General features: G+C 45.1%; 1 protein-coding gene across 1 annotated transcript in view; it reads right to left on the reverse strand.

Moving 5' to 3' along the window:
* BTAF1 (B-TFIID TATA-box binding protein associated factor 1) overlaps positions 1-16,486 on the reverse strand; it is a 112,133-nt gene extending 95,647 nt beyond the window's left edge. Inside the window, exons 1-3 of the mRNA XM_014581830.4 lie at positions 16,142-16,486; positions 4,508-4,631; positions 980-1,094 (exon numbers count right to left, since the gene is read on the reverse strand). Coding sequence (XP_014437316.1) covers positions 980-1,094; positions 4,508-4,631; positions 16,142-16,155 — 253 coding nt within the window. The 5' untranslated portion in view covers positions 16,156-16,486. The remainder of the gene's footprint in view (positions 1-979; positions 1,095-4,507; positions 4,632-16,141) is intronic.
* Positions 16,487-16,788: the final 302 nt, after the last annotated feature.

Genomic DNA, 16,788 nt, shown 5'->3' on the forward strand with positions numbered 1-16,788 from the left:
GTTTCATACCTTAGCTAGCTGTACCTATTTTGTGTGCACAAACAGATTTACAGGCCCACAAGGTTGATATGCTCACAAGTTATCAGGATTTGTGCACTTCAAACACAAATGTGGGCCTATCCAAAATCTAAGTAGTATACCAATTATTTGCTTACCTAATTTAAACAAACAAAATATTGCTCACTTACAATGTAATGTGATTTATTATTAGGAAGTCTATATACCCAAGTCAGCATTAGTACAACCTATTTTTTTCAGTTTTACAGAAGCACAAGAGTTGGGTGTATACATACCCAAAAGACAGGAGGGAGAACTGACTTGTCCAATAATTATATTCAGCATCCAGATAATAGGACCATAACAGAGTAATATATACTGGGCCAACAAATATCAGTAGAATCAAATGACTTCACTATCTCCAAAATTAGAGACAGTACATACAGACCTGGCTCTTAGTAGTTTTAGCCATACAGATTTTTTGTAGAAAAGTAACTGGAGATGTTCACAAAATATCTGGGCAAAGCAACACAATAACATCACTCCTCCTTCTACTAGGTGGGCATGTTCAGTGGTGAGTGTAAGGTGGAAAAGGGCAAGAGGAAGTGTTTGCAACAGGTTTAAAACACTCAACTCTAACAGCTTTAAGGATTAATGGAATTTTGCTATTTCATGAAGGTGTTTTATTTATCTAGAATGTGAGATGAGCAAAAAAAAAAAAAAAAAAAATCTAGAATGAGAGATGAGCAATCCTGATGAAATCCTAGAAGAAGCCAAATTTATGCAGAAGAATTGGTTTAACCTTTGGTTGCATTCTTTCCTTAATAAAGCAAAACCCTATTAAGAGGCTGAATATGGATTCTACCTATGTAGTGTTCAGACTGTGCTTATAAAGCAGATTGGGAAAGACTGACAAATTTTATTCTAGAATAAGTGTACAGTAGAGTTAGCATCAACTGCTTACAGTTCACTTAAAAAGCACCTTGTTTTGGTCGTGGAGTTGGATTCCACTCGGGTACATTTTTCACTATTGCTTCAACAGCCTGGCCAGCTGCAATGCGAGTATCCCAATTTGTGCTTCTTAAGTATATTAACACCTTTAAAGAAAGATTTGAAAATGAATTAGTTACCTAAACCTTGAAATAAATTTTCATTTCATGAGCATAGCGGCCATCCAATGCACTGGGTGCTGTACAAGATCAATTTATATGCAATGGGTCAAAAAACTCCATTTAAAATACAGCTTGAACATGGAAGAAACAGAATACACATTGCTTTGTCATCAATAGCACTTAGCCTGCTCATTAACCAGCACCAACTCAAACAAGTAGTTAAGACCAGTGCTTGCTCTATTTTTTTATGTCCATGTGCATAATGGACTGACTTTGTTATGTGCACCAATATGGAGATGGCATATAACATACTAAAAGTCATTCTGCACAGTGTCACAGTGTGTGGCAGGGATGGAGCCAATCAGTTGAGAGCTCTAAAGTGGGGGTTCTGGGTATAGGAGGGAGCAGAGGGATTTGGAAATACAGGAGGGGCTGTGGGTTGAGGCAGGGGGTGGAGTGTAAGAAGGGGTGATGGCTCCGAGGATGAGGGGTTTGGGATTCAAGAGAGGGCACCAGACTGGGAGGGGCTCAGGCTTGGTGGTTGGGATGCAGGAGGGGGTACAAATTCTGGGCTGGGGATTTGAGTTCAGGTAACATGCTCTGGGCTGTGAGTGTGGGCTTTTGGGATGAGGGAGTTGGAAAGCAGGAGGTGGCCGAGTTTGGGAAGGAGGGGGCTCAGGGTTGGGCAGGCAGTTGGGCTCAGGCTTACCTGGGAGGTTCTGGTCAGCAGCATTAAAGCAGGCTGCCTGGTGCCTGCCCATCCTGAGGCACCACACTGTACCCCAGAAGCAACAAGTAGGTCTGGATCCTAGCAGGGCATGAGGCTCTGCAGCACACCATTCTTGCTCACAAATGCCAGCGAATAGGAGTGCTGATCCAGTGGTAGGGGCAATATGCAGAGCCCCATGGACCTTCCCCACCCTTCCACCCATAAATCAGACCAGCAGCTAACTGCTTCTCCACTGGCCACAGCACACATCTACCCTGGCCGGAGCAACTTCAGGGCTTGGGAAGAAGCATCTCTCCTCACCATAGCCCTGAGTCCCTACATGGGTCTCTATAGGAAACCACACAGCTTAGAGAGAACTTAGATTACGACACACGATTTTGCATCCTATCATCCTGATTCAGCTTGCTGCTTTTTAAGATCTAGACTATTTTCTCAGCTTGAGAAAGTACGCATACAATTTTTGCCCAAGGACCACCAACAGGAGACGTGACAGCACACACTTTTCTACACCAATTTATCATTATATCTTTTGGTAAACGTGGCACAGTATTCATTATTCTGGCCACTCTGATAACGGCATCAATTATGGTATACATATCCATTCAATAAGAAAAGAGCTGAGATCATTCTGTTTCCATTTGCAGTCAAATGAATATTACTTTTGGTGATTCTGGGTTTTTAACTGGATTTGTGTTTGCAAACTAAATCCATCTGGATTAAAATAAAGAAATGAACATCTTCAGTCCTTTAAAAATCAATGCTAATCATAAACCTGCTACTAATCAGTCAGCCTTGAAACATGTAGATCAGAGGTGGGCAAGAGGCCACCAGTGGGCCAGAGCCAGCCCACCAAGCCACCAGATCTGGCCCGCGGCTGCCTCGCTGGAACCCTTAAGCACAGTACAGCAGAGCAACAGCCACTTTAAATGTGGCTGTTCTATTTTGGGAGTGAGAAGGGAGGCTTGGTGCTCTGCTCTGCCCCTCAGCAAAATCTCTCAGCTCCCATTGGCCAGTTTGACCAATAGCAGCAGAGATATTTTGCTGGTGGCAGGGGCAGACAATGAAGCATCCTCCTTCTCTCTCTCTCCCGGCCACTCCTTTACCGTGCCTGGAGCAGAGAGCCGTGCGGAGCAGCTTGCAACGGAAGCCTTCAAATTCCTGCAGGGATGCTGACTAGAAGCTGCCTAGGTCAGCACCTCCCAGCCACAGCCTGCCTCTGTCACCTCTCCCCTGCCCTTTCACCTCCCCAACTACAGGCAGTCCCCGGGTTACGTACAAGATAAGAACAAACCTACAGTCCCTAAGCTGAATCTGTATGTAAGTCGGAACTGGCATCCAGATTCAGCCGCTGCTGAAACTGATCAGTTTCAACGGCGGCTGAATCTGAACACCAGTTCCGACTTATATACAGATTCAACGTAAGAACCCCAGGCGTCCCCAAGTCAGCTGCTGCTGAAACTGATCAGCAGCTGATTCCAGGAAGCCCGGGGCAGAGCAGCTCGGGTGCTGCTGGGTTGGTCCAGTAGCGCGGCCGCTCCTCGGCGCTACTGGACCAACCGAGCAGCGCCCCACCTGCTCTACCACAGGCCCCGGGCTTTGCTCCACGTCTCCCTGGTCTGCTGGGGGGGTGGGGGAGACACTAGCTGCGTCCCCCCCCAGCAGACCAGGAAGACACTGAGCAAAGCAGCAGAGGACCCGGGGCCGGACCTGTGGCGCTTCCAGATCAGTGCCGCGGGTCCGGCCCGGGTCCTCCGCCGCTTTGCTCCCCGTCTCCCTGGTCTGCTGGCTCCCCCAGCAGACCAGGGAGACGGGGAGCAGCTTTTCTCGCCCCGGAGGAGGCGGGCGGCGGGACCAGGCAACCCGCCACTCCAGTCCTCCGGGGCAAGAAAATCCCCATTTGTAACTGCGGATCCGACATAAGTCGGATCCGCGTAACTCGGGGACTGCCTGTATTTGCCCCAGGCCACCACCCAAACTCTCTGTACCCCTTTCCCCCAGGTCACAACTCCCTCCCAGACCATGCACCACTCTCCAACACCCTTACCTCAGGCCAGAATCTTCTCTGGCACCCATACCCCTTCCCTGACCCTGTACCCCATTCCCCTGCCCCAAGCCATCACCCGAGCCCTCTGCACCTCCTTTACAACTCCCTATCAGACTCCACACTCCCTCCTGCACTCCAGTCTCCTACGCCAAGTTCTCTTCTGCACCCAACCTCTTCAACAGAAATGCAGCCCTTGAGTACTTGCCAAAATCTTGGAGTGACCCCCATTAAAGTTTATTGCCCACCCCAATGTAGATCAAACTTCTGAACTACGGAGGTAACAGTAGAAAACTGATGAATCAAGTTTCTCTTTCCAGATTACAGCAAATATTGAATGAAGAATTAAGAATTAATCACGTCTTGAATACATAGTGAAAGCAATCTTAAGTGACAATCCCACAGTTTTAATTAGGAGATCACTTCCATTAAACAATAACTTTATCAGAGTGAAGCAAAATAGTTGTCAATTTGGGGGATTCTTTTAGATGGTCTCCTAAAAGAGGAGATTGCCAAATAACACTTCGCTGTCACATCAGAAAACAAATCTAATTTTATTCCCATTTCAATTCTCTATTTGGAAAGGATCTGATGTTACATTAAAAAAAAGAAAAAATAGATGCTTACTTTAGATAAGAGATTATTCAGTTCATGGGGATGGAGTTTCACCACCTCACCAAGTTGCTGTGCAGCCGCTTTTCTTGTTACTGGTGTGGTACCAGTGTCCAATAAAATGAAGAGACGATCCAGTCTACACAGATGAAAAATGTTACATAATTATATTTGCAAGATGAGATTAAGTTGTTAATGGAATGAGACACTCACATCAAACCCTCTAGCATAGTCGTTCTCAACCTGTGGTCTGCAGACCATTGGTGGTCCAAGATGGTACTGCAGAGGGTCAGTGGAAAGTTTTAAAATAAGGATAGGGCCCACTGCGTGGGCTTGATCCTTACTTTTCTTTTCTTTTTATTTTCTCCGGGGGGGGGGGGGGGAAGAGAGGAGGTAAAGCTGTGAAGCTTTAATAGACTGAAAAGGGATCTATATGCTTGAAAAGGTTAGGAATCACTGGTCTAGAATAGACAATTTGAGGGGGTCTGATTGCTAGGGTACTGACAAGATGCAGACCAACAATCCTGCAATTAAGGTTGGAGTAATTTTTTTGTTACTACATTCTGGAAGAATTTCCAATTGAGAACCAAAAAAAACACCATTGAACAAATCCAAAACGGAGTAAAAATCTTTCTTCACAGGAGTTACAGTTTATCCCCTTCTTTTTATAAGCCTGCAAAAAATTAAATAGGAATACACAAAATTGCAATCATGATCAAGTAGTTGCTGATTTCAAAACAGGATGGAAATTCTCTACTTAAGGATAGAATAGCTTTTAACTTCAGCAACTTATTACTAGGGGGTGTTACCCCTGCTCGCTATGCTTATCAACACCCGTCCCTCCACCCCATTTGTGGGGATAGGCAGTCCCCACAGCTCTCCAACCCCACCAGAGAGGGCTGGGCTGTAGCTGCAAGAGACTGGGTCCCTTCTCCCTCTCCACACCCCTGCCTTCCATTGCACCAGCCTGGATCCCCTCCTCCAGCCCAGGCCCTTCCCCCCCGCCCTACACTCTGTCATGGCCTAACTATAAACCACCACAACCACCTCCCCGGTCGAGGCAACGTTAGGCCCTGCTCTGCCCAGCAGGCGCAGGGTGGGGGAGGAGCTGCTGAGGCTTTATAAGCTCTGCGCTCTCCTCCTGGCTGCCAAGCACAGGGGAGGAAGGAGGCATGGCGTGGCAGCCAGCACTGGGGAAAGGGGATGATGTCACTCTGCCATCCTGCAGAAACAACTTTTTATAGGTAGGTATAGTAAGATGTAACAACACCTCATCTCACTGTTGAGATGAGAGGTGATACTACATTACTGAATTTAGACAAGATTCCAGTAAAAACAACCTTAATATTCTACATTAAAATTTGCTGAAAATGCAGACTTATAGTCCTTATGTGAACTTCTGCCTTTCTTTTGGATGTCAGTTTTGTCATCAGTTCTCATTCTTTCCCCAGATGAGTAGTCAGATGTGTAAGCATCAAGCTCAAGAGGATCTGAGTTGTCAAAATAGAGGAGTAAAATTAACAGCACTCCAAATACTGTGAAACACAGGGCTTTCCATGTAATAAATACTTGAATTCAGGATTAGGAAACACAAAAAGACTGAACTTCATAATAATAAGTAATTTTTCGTGAAATTTTCCTACAGTAATTTTAATATGGAAGTATATTTTACTAAAATTCCTTCAGGCCTTAAAACTATCCAAATGAAACACTAAACACACTTGTTATCAATTACTATAAAATATGAAGCTCACGTACATCAGCTTGTCAAGATAAGATTTCAAAATAACTATTCTCCAATTTTCTACATCCACCAAACAAACCTGTCATTTAACCCAATTTGCCTCTCCATGTATCAGCCTCTCTCCAAACTCAAAGAACGTGTTTAACCTGGTCACACCAACTTCTTGTTTCATCCTAGAAGAGGAATTCATCTTACCACTTTACAAGAAACCAGTATCATGGCCCATTCCACAAAATTCCAGAGCCTAATTCCAATCTAGATTATGGAGACTCTATTGCCTCTCTGTACTACCTAATCTTTTGTGTCCCTAATATAGGCATGATCTGTAAGCATCATCCTAAACAGGCAATGCTTACCGGTTCTGCTGAACTGGTAGGAACTGAAGCAACTCCCCGTCCACCCCAGGCAGTGGGCTCCACCAGCTCTGGGGGGCCCCACAACAGGCAGAGGTTACTCTGGCCAGCTGGAACACCCCAATCCATGGAAGGCACAGACCAGCCACTTTGCCACACATTACACGCTGGCTCCAAGGTAGCCAGCTGCAGAGCCCATAGCAAAGCCTCCTAGGGAACAGGGCTGGTAGTCCTTGCCAATTCAGTCTTCACTGCGGGCTCTGCAGTATCAAGCTTTATTCTTACTGCAAAGCCCACAGCACATAACCGCTAGTATTTTTAATGGTTACACGGCTGCCTTCATAAACGAATATTTATATCCCTAGCCTGTATAGCCAGAACTAGAACTAGATCCTGATCTCACAGCATCAGAAACACAAGTCTTTGAACCCAAAAGTTCTAGGATAACAATATTATTTTTAAGCTGCAGCACTTTTAACAAAGGAGAGCATTCTCTCTCTTCCCCCTCCAAATGAAGTCAATGGCAAAAAAAACACCAAACAAAACATCCCAACAACCCACAATTGACATCAATGGGAGGAAGATTTCAGCAGTGAGTGAAGAACTGATGTTGAAGCTAGACACAACGGCTGTGTCTACATTGGCACCCTTTTCCGGAAAAGGGATGCTAATGAGACACTTCGGAATTGCAAATGCCGCAGGGGATTTAAATATCCCCCGCGGCATTTGCACGAACATGGCTGCCGCTTTTTTCCGGCTCGGGGTTTTGCCAGAGAAAAGCGCCAGTCTAGACGGGATCTTGCGGAAAATAAGCCCTTGAAAGTAGAAATAAGGGATCTTCTGAAAAAGGGCTTATGTTAATTTTAATGTAATTGCAGTCACCCCTGCCTAAATTCAGCCACAACTTAAATAAATTCCCTTAATTTTCCACTCCTAAGTAACTGTTTGTGCAACTGTAGTGGTTGCTGACCATCTTTCCAGGAGATATCTGCATTTCAGTGATAGGAGAACAGTCATGATCCCTGTGTCAGAGGAAGAATAAAAACCCACCACCACAGCAAAAGCCACATACACACACACACTCTCCACAACCACTAACCAACAGTGGCCCCTGACTGAGAACGAGAAAGACACTCCCTACATTCCTCTCAGACTCCTTGAGGGGGCCCAGGTAAGTAGATTTTATGTACTCCAGCCCCACAGTGGGGCGCTGGAGCAACAGCATGGGATCCCCAATGCTGGGGGGCCCCCCGGAGCCTCAGGAACCGGATCCAGGCAACCCCTTGCTTTATTTTCGTTTTTTTCTAGAGAGAGGGAAAAAAAGTAAATTTTTCCTGCCAGATGATAGAATGATCCTGCTATGTGACAGAATGACATCAGTGTCAACAGGCTCTCTCAGCAAAGCAAAAGCAACCAGAGAAGAGGTAGGAGAGCATAGCAAGCAGAGGGCACAGCCCCCCTAGTATTACAGTAAAGAATTTAACTTTAAGGTAAGCCCTTTTTCACTCACTTGATAAGTTCAAGGATCTCCATTTGTTTTGCAACAGCTGATTTAAAAGTATATAAAAAAGGAGATTTAAGTGTTAAATATTTTCCTAGGTTCTGCTTTTTTTAATTCCCATATAAACACTTTCAGATAAAAGTCCACAAAGTACTCTGTTTTTGGAACTGTATGCATTTCCTTCTGTGCTTCTTTTTGTTTTTTGGAGTAGATGGCAACTTTAGTAACTTCCAAAGTGGTATTTTTTTAGAAAAATGTGTAGTAAAACAAGGATGTTAAAATGAATTTAATTAACCATGTACCTGCTGAATTTTTCAGTCCTTACAAGTGGACAGCAGTTGGCTCCTGCCTGCCTCTTTCCCCGGATACAAAGGCGGCAGCATGGGGGGAGCAAGTGGCTCCCCAGTGGCCAGCTTTTAAGCAAGCTCCCAGTGTGTACCAGGGGCCTAGGAAACCTTCATGGTTACACACAATGAGGCCGGTTACATACTTTCACATCCCTAGGTACACAAGAGTGTCAAGTGCGCATGCACACACACCCAAAGCAATCCACAGCATTCCAAAAAAAATGTAGGGTATGTAGCTCAGCACATGTGACAAGTAATAAATGTATTTTAGAGTAAGTGTTTAGCATTCACCTTTAAAAAAAAAAAAACTTAAAATATTGATAGTGCCACAAATACATCCACTATACATGCTTCTTAGAATAACCCATTGTAATGTCTACTAGGGATGTTAAATATAGTTTAATCAACTAATTTACTGTCTGGAAATGGGTGACAGGAGAGGGATCACGTGAGGATTACCTGTTGTGTTCCCTCAATTACCAGTGGCATCTGGTATTGGCCACTGTCGGCAGACAGGATACTGAGCTAGATGGACCTTTGGTCTTCAAAGAGAAACTGCAGAGCTACAATTCACTTGCAAATTTAATACTATCAATTTAGGATTAAACAAAGACTGTGAATGGCTAGCCAACTACAAAAGCAGTTTCTCCTCTCTTGGGTTATATCTACATTTCATCCCTCTTGCAAAAAAGCCTATGCAAATGAAACACCGATTAGCATACTGCTGTGCTTCATTTGCATAGTTAATTAGGGGCCCTTTTTGTGCAAGAGCCATTCTTCCAGAAAAAATGAGGAAGAATGGCTCTTGTGCAGGGGGGGGGGGGAGGGTTGTGCAAAAAGGAGCTGTGTAGACAGCTCTTTTTTGCACAAAAGCCTCGAGCAAAAACAGCCCCCAATTAATTATGCAAATGAAACAGTGATATGCTAATCTACACTTCATTTGCATAGGCTTTTGCACAAGAGGGATGCAGTGTAGATGTAGGCTTGGTGTTCACACCTCCATATCAGCTGCTAGAAGTGGGCCACATCCTCCCTGACTGAATTGACCTCGTTATCTCTGGCCTTCCTCTTGATTGGTATTCTTCTTTTCATGTGCCTGTATATTTATAACGGTCTCTGGAATTTCCACTACATGCATCTGATGAAGTGGATTTTTGCCCACGAAAGCTTATGCGCCAATAAATCGGTTAGTCTATAAGGTGCCACTGGACTTTTTAAGGATAGTAAAACTACTTGAGTAAACAAGAAGTTATTGTATGGGTAAAAGCTGCAGAATTAAGCTCTAAAATTAAGTACATTAAAAGAAAGTGACAGAACATGAAAAGAGGGATGGGGGAGGAGGGAGAAGTCAAAAAACAAACAGGAAGGGAGTATTACTTAAGGGCAATCACACATCTCACAATGGAAAGAAGAAAAAGAACATCTCAAGAGCTTAGTGTATTTCTTGACTAGCGAGAATAAAGACTACAGAAAAGAAATGTATTTGCTTTAGGGGATATATATGAAGAGATGAAGAGTAACTGCCTGGTTCATAATTCTGGCAACCTGAATCCTCTTCTCCAGTGTTGTAATAAACAATGTCTAGTTCTAACAAACAAGATGATGCCTTTAGATGCAAAAACACTCAACAACTCCAAAAATGCTACCATCTATTACAATATGCAATGTAGTTGACAAAGAAAAAAAACCTGATCCTTCAACTGTAAATGCAAGTCAAATTTCATTATTTACACACCAATTTCTAGCTCAAGTAGCCTCTTCAGAACTACATGAAGGAAACTTATGACCAATTAAATTGCAAAAATGATGAGCAATAAAAAAAAGCAATAAAATGGCATAACAGTCATTAGAACAGGGCTTCAAAAAAATTAACACCTAGTAGCCAGAGACTGATACAAAAAGACACACCAGCAAGACCTATAGGCAACATCTTAAACTCAGCATTCTCTGGTCTGGCAACATCTGTGGTCCATAGGACCATGGACGCTCCTGGAGCAGAGACCCCGGGAGCCTAAGGGCAGGAAGGACAGCTGGGGCTGGGAAAAATAGGGTCAGCAATGAGCTGCAGGCAGCAGCACAGGACCGGAGATGGAGCCCCCCGTAGCCTGCAACAGCACAGGGCTAGGGCTGGAGTTCTCTGGCAGCCCTATGACAGCGCCAGGCTGACATCTCCTGACAGTCCCAGAAGTGCAGGGACAGAGCCCCACAGCAGCTCCCTGGAGCATGGAATCAGAGCCCCGTGACAGTCCCTGGAAGCACGGTGCTGAGACCGTAGTCCCTGGGCAGTCCATGTAAGCAGCCCTGCAGCAGCCCCTGGGAATGGGGGCTAGGCCAAAGTCCTGCAGCAGCATGCAGCCAAAGTTCCCTGGCAGCCTCCAGAAATATGTGGCTGGAGCCCACACAGAAGCCCCCTGGAGGGGGGGTCTGGGACCAAAACCCCACGGCATCCACTATAAGCACAAGGCTGGGCAGAGCCCCATGGCAAAAGCTGAAGCCTGTGCCACTCAGGGAACTGGCAGCAACTAGCCAAGAAACCCAGCCAGTCAAAAGATTGATATGACAATCTAAAGTTTCACATCTTCTTGCTGCTATGGTGGGGGTGGGAGAAGTAGTACCACTGCTACTGACTGGCACTAGCCTCCAGAAGTTGGTGAAAGGATAGAGCAATCTTCCTCAACCTCCATTATTAAGGTTCTAATCTTAATCTACTGGCGTGCTTGCTTATGGTGCTAAAAAGTCTCAGGGGGGTAGCTGTGTTAGTCTAACTTTAAAAGTGAGTAGTCCTGTGGCACCTTAGAGACTAACAAAAACATATATAGTATCTATTAATGAGCGTCCAGCCAGGTTCAAATGTTCCCCTACACTCATGCCTATTGTGCTGTTGATCTTTCAAAAGCAGCAAGGATAGTACAATCAAACTGACAAGATTCAGATCAGTATCACTTTTACTTAAGAGCTTGGAGTATTGATGAAACTAGCAAGAATCACACTGATATCACCAATACCTACCAGGTTTCTAAATGGCAAATAAATCTGACCCCAGTATGTCAATTCCACTCTACTACTGTTTCTACTTGGGAAAGCTAAGAGTAGCAATAATAATGAAATTGCATGCAGACTTAAGATCCAGCAGGGGTCATTTTTCCACAACTCATATAGATGAAAAATCTTTCTTGTTGCAAAAAAGTCAACTTTTAACTTCGAAATCAGGTTCGGCAAAGGTTTCTGCCAGGGTGGTTAAGCACTAGAATAAATTAGAATCTCCACTGGAAATTTTTAAGAACAGCTTAGAAAAACATCTGCCAGGGATGGTCTAGATCAGTCCTGGGCAAAATACGGCCTGTGGTCTGGATCCAGTCTGCCAAGCCACCAGATTCATCCCATGGATGCAGTGGGGAACCCCAGGAAAGCTCCCCTGCTAGCCCCACATACTGTTCAGAAAAGTGGCCGCCAGGCCATTTCTCTTTCAAAACTGTGATCCTGCACAGGAAGTGGAAGGCTTCAGGTGCTGTCTCCACCCCCAGCACAATCCCAATGGCCCATTTCTGGCCAGCGGGAGATGCCGGTTTCATAAAAGACCATGCCCCCTCCCCTCTGGCTCAATTATTCACACAAGCACATGGCCATGCAGCTTGCACAGGCACAGGGTGGGTAGGAAGGTAGGCTGGCTGAGAAATGTTTTAAGCTCCACAAGCATTTAGCTCTGCAGGTAGGAAGGCTGGTTGGGCTGCTAGCTGGTAAGTCTCCTGGCCAGAGCCTGCCTGTGGCACCCAAGCCCCCCCCCCCTTCTGCAACCCTCTGTCCCTCTCCTGCATCCAGACCCCTCCCAGATCTGGCACCCCAATCTCCTGCCCCAGATGACAATCCCCTCCTACCTGAGGTCACAATCCAAACTCCTGCCACCCCGATCCCCTGCCCTAGATCACAATCCTCTCCTGCCCTAGGTCACATTCCAAAACACTGCACCCCAATCCTCTGCCCTTGGCCACAATTGCGTCCTTCACCCAAACTCCCTCCCAGGCCCTACTCTCCCTCCTACACCCCAATCCCTTACTCCAAGCTCCCTTCGGCACTCAGCCTCCATCCCTGACGCCGCATCACCTCCATTAACATCATGGAAGAGTGCAGCTCTCAACCACTTTCAAAAATCTTGGAGTGGTCCCCCATCAAAAATGATTGCCCACCCCTGGTCTAGATGGTGTTTGTTCCTGCCATGAGAGGACTGGACTTGATGATCTCTCAAGGTTCCTTCTAGTTCTATAATTCTATATCACAAAGACCACCAAAGCCACCATGACATCATAATGACTGCTACTGTAACAGGGACCAGATTTAAGCAAATGACTAACAGGGTACAGCAGATCTGTTCACAATGGTAGTCCCTGACTTGAGCCATCTAGTTCCACAGTCTCATGATTTCATAATTCCTTTCTGAAATAGGGATTCCTACCATGCTCACATTGGTTAGCAAGCCTAGTGAGAGAGAGAAAGAAGAGGAAAAATTGTTCTTGCACTGTTTTTACCAAGAAAGAACTCCGTTACCTAGAAAGACTCCCCTATACAGCTAATAGGGAAAGAGAAGTAGGCAAGAAAAGAATTCTCATCAAATTACCTCTGTTCAAGGTAGGGATGTTAGATATATTTTAGTAACTGTAGTCAACAATTTTTTGTTGTTACACAGTTACTGCAATACTTCCCAGGGATGGGGCTGGCAGCCAGTGTGCTCCCCACTCCCAACACTATTCCCAGGAAGCCCCCTGCCCTCCTACACTGCTGCCTCTGTATTAAAGGCAGCAGCACAGGGTGGCAGCCGGAACTGGTCCACAAGGGGAGACAGTTTAAAAGTCAGCTCTCACAAGCACACCAGCTCCAACAGAATGGGAGAGGAGGGTGGCGTGCACTCCCCGCAGACAGAGGCTGCTCTGGCATCCCAGGGAGCAGACTCTGTCCAAGCAGCCCAGCCTGCTACAGAGATCCTTCCCACCCCACACTGCTGCCTCTGATAAAAAGACAGCAGTGCAGTGCGTGAGGGAGCCAGCTCCACCAAAGCTGACTCAAGTGGGGATCCAGCTTAAAGAAGAGGCAACAAGGGGGTCTGCGTGTAGTCATTTGGATTAACAGATAAGCCTAGGCTTATCAATTAAGTTGTTTAAATGGCTATATGCTAACATCCCTAGTTCAAGGCATATTCTTGGAGATTGGAGAAGAGGGCACTGTAGGAATATGGGTTTGTCTCCTGAGAAGAAGGCTATTTTGCCTCAAAATCCACTTATATTTATTCTTGTGAATGACATCCATTGGGTAGCCCCTACTGATCTATGTCTTATTGCAGGAAATATGGCATCATCTGTGTTTTACAGTCTTACAAGGCCTTTTGTTATGGGGCTTCTACTACTCTGTCTTAAATAATTAAATGCCCACCCAACCCCCAAAGTACCAAGACAATGAAAAAAACAAAATTTCTAGAGAGTCTGGCAATACATCCCACTCTTCATTCATTTTCTTCATTCCATAAAGTGCTAGCCATGTTTTAATTAAAGACTTTGTTTTAAACAAAAGTAAATGTGTCTTAGCTATAGCAGCACTATAAACTATAAACGGCACTATAAGATTCTAATCTGGTTCTGACCAGATTCTCAGATTTTCTCCATCTGTTTAAAGCTTAGTTCTGACTAGCCAAGATTTTAGGAAGGTTTCTCTATTAATCCATCTTTCAAAGCTAATCTTCACACATACAGCAAGGTACTTGGCAATCTTTTGTTCTTGAAATCTAGGAAACTATAAAAGCAAATCAGCAGCAAACACAGGGATAGGATTGTGTGTGTGAAATAAGGTTCTAATATCAAATGGTTAGCTTTAGGGAAGCATACTAACTAATATCAGGTGGTACTACCCTATAAAGATATTTATGCAGACTTATTTTCCCCCACTATTTATTGTTAAAACTGAATGGTAATCTTTAGCTAGCTAGCGCTCTCTCTCTCTCTGTATTTTTTATATTATATATATATATATATATATATATATATATATATATATATATATATATATATATATAAATAAAACATGCTTTTAACCACAACTACCATGGGGAGAGTTCAGATCTCTAAGATCAAATTGTAAAGACCATACCATTAATGAACCAGACCTTAGGTGAAAATTAAACTCACATCAACAATTCATATATATTCATGCAAGGAAAGGAATTCTGAAAGAAAAGCATATTGATATTTCTGTGTTCAGGAGTGACAACACATGGTTTTCTACCATCAGGTGTAATACAGATGGATACAATACTCCAGTTCTTATATTTAACTTTAGGGAAAGGTCACTTGTCAGAAGAGTGTTACTGTATAAGATCTGCATTGTGTGACGTTTCTGCTGTATCTACTGTAAAAATGTACTAAGGCCAAACTTATACAGTATCACTTCTGCATGTAGACTGAAACACTGGAAACAACAGGAACATCCCAACTGTTAAAAGTGTTTCAAAACATGCAGTTCCTTTTCACTACTTGGCTCTTGAAGTGACTCCTTATTAAGCTTCCTGGAACTCTCTCTCTCACAGATACACTACTAATGTCTTTTTACAACATGTATGGTATTGTTTTACTAGTCTCACAGTTTCAGAAATAACTGCATAGCTTTCCATGACATATGGCATCTGATTGCAAAATTGAACTGAAGAAAGCTTGTTAGAATAATCAGTTTTATGAATAATTTAGGGAAAATGTCTCATTACATTTTGATTTATCTTGTTCCGTACAACTGACATCGTGTGTCAAATACAAAGCTTCTCGTGTCTAATCACTTGGCCTCACTGGTGTAGAAACCTATGGATAAAGATATGAACCTCACTACTTACTTAAAAAGCACACTTTTGGATTAGGATCCACTTTTGTTACAGAAGTTTTAAAATGTACATAATCTAAGTAGATTATTCCCAAATATCACCACCACTTGTCAAAACATCTAGGTAATGGTAAAAATCAGAGGTGGGTGGGGCTATCCCGTTATGAAGTTTTTCTGTTCTCAAAAGGATGACTGGAATGTCAGTCATTATTATAATACACAAATATTTGAATAAAGTTTTTATTGTTAAATACTAAATCCCCAGCATACCCTGATTCACATAGGTTTAAGTAAATACCACCAACCAGATAGAGAACACAATCACGTATCTGTATGGAAGTCTACGATTTTATTACTATCATTCTAGGAGGCAAACAAAGCAAAGTGGTTCCTGTCAACTCCTGGGCCAGTATCATCGCTTCCAATACACTGGTGGGCTACCTTGAAGAGGCAGGATACCACTAACCTTCGGCAGGAAGGTACATCTTTTGACAGTGTGTACAGGATGCTAAGCGGGGTGGTAGGGGAAGCGGGGTGGCAGTAAGGAGGAGCAGGGTCCACACGCTTCTTACTGAACTAAGGGCTTCAGTTTGCTACTGGGGTTGCAGTTACCCCGGCCGGTGAACACGCCATGGACTGAGCCCGCGATCAGAGACATGCAGCAGCGCCAAATGCACACACTGGAGGCCGCAAGTGCCGCACGCTGCCTGGCAGGGAAAACACCTGGGGGGAGGCTCAAGAGGTTAAGGAAGCGATCGGAAAGGGAGCGAGTTACATCCCCCCACACCCGGCATACAGCAGGGGCCGCGGGCCACCGGCCGCCGTCCTCCTCCCCTACCGGCTTATACAGACCTGGAGACCGCCATGGCCAGGAGCCTGGGCCTGGTTGGATGAGAGCAGACGAGTGGCAGGCAGGGGCCGCCGTCGCTCTCTCAGGAAGGAGGATGTAGGGGCCTGGCCTAGGCCTCTCAGGCTCCACACCCCGACGTCGGCCCCCGCGGATAAAGATAGGGAGCGACTGAGCGCGATGACGGCCAGCGGAGTCCCACTGGGCCCCGGGAGTAGCAACAGTGCGGGTGGTAGCAATGGAGAGGCCCCAAAGCGCGGATTAAAGCTTCTATTCGTCCATCGCTAGGGAGAAGCCCAACGCCTGGTTTTATAGGAGCAGCCATCTTGTATTTATTCCCTTCCTCCATGATAGCCGCTTCCTGATTGGCAAAAGCGCCGAGCCACAGCCAATGGGAACAGCGCTTCTAAGAGCGGGGGGGAGGGAGCGTAGAGTTGGGGGTTTGGGCTGAGCACAATCTACCAAGGAGCCTGCCGGGCCTGGGGAGGAGAAAGAGAGGCGGGCCACCAGTGGACCCTACCATTTACACAGCTTTGCAGAGGATGGCAACAAAACGGAGCGTTTCCGTTGGCGCGCGGAGAAGGGAAGAATCCACACAATGTGCGAGGCAATTTACATCCCCGCAGTAAATTAATCCGCAGCGTTCTCCGTG

Source organism: Pelodiscus sinensis, chromosome 8 (genome assembly GCF_052426305.1).
Source record: "Pelodiscus sinensis isolate ZL-2025 chromosome 8, ASM5242630v1, whole genome shotgun sequence".
In the NCBI taxonomy this organism is placed as follows: domain Eukaryota; kingdom Metazoa; phylum Chordata; order Testudines; family Trionychidae; genus Pelodiscus; species Pelodiscus sinensis.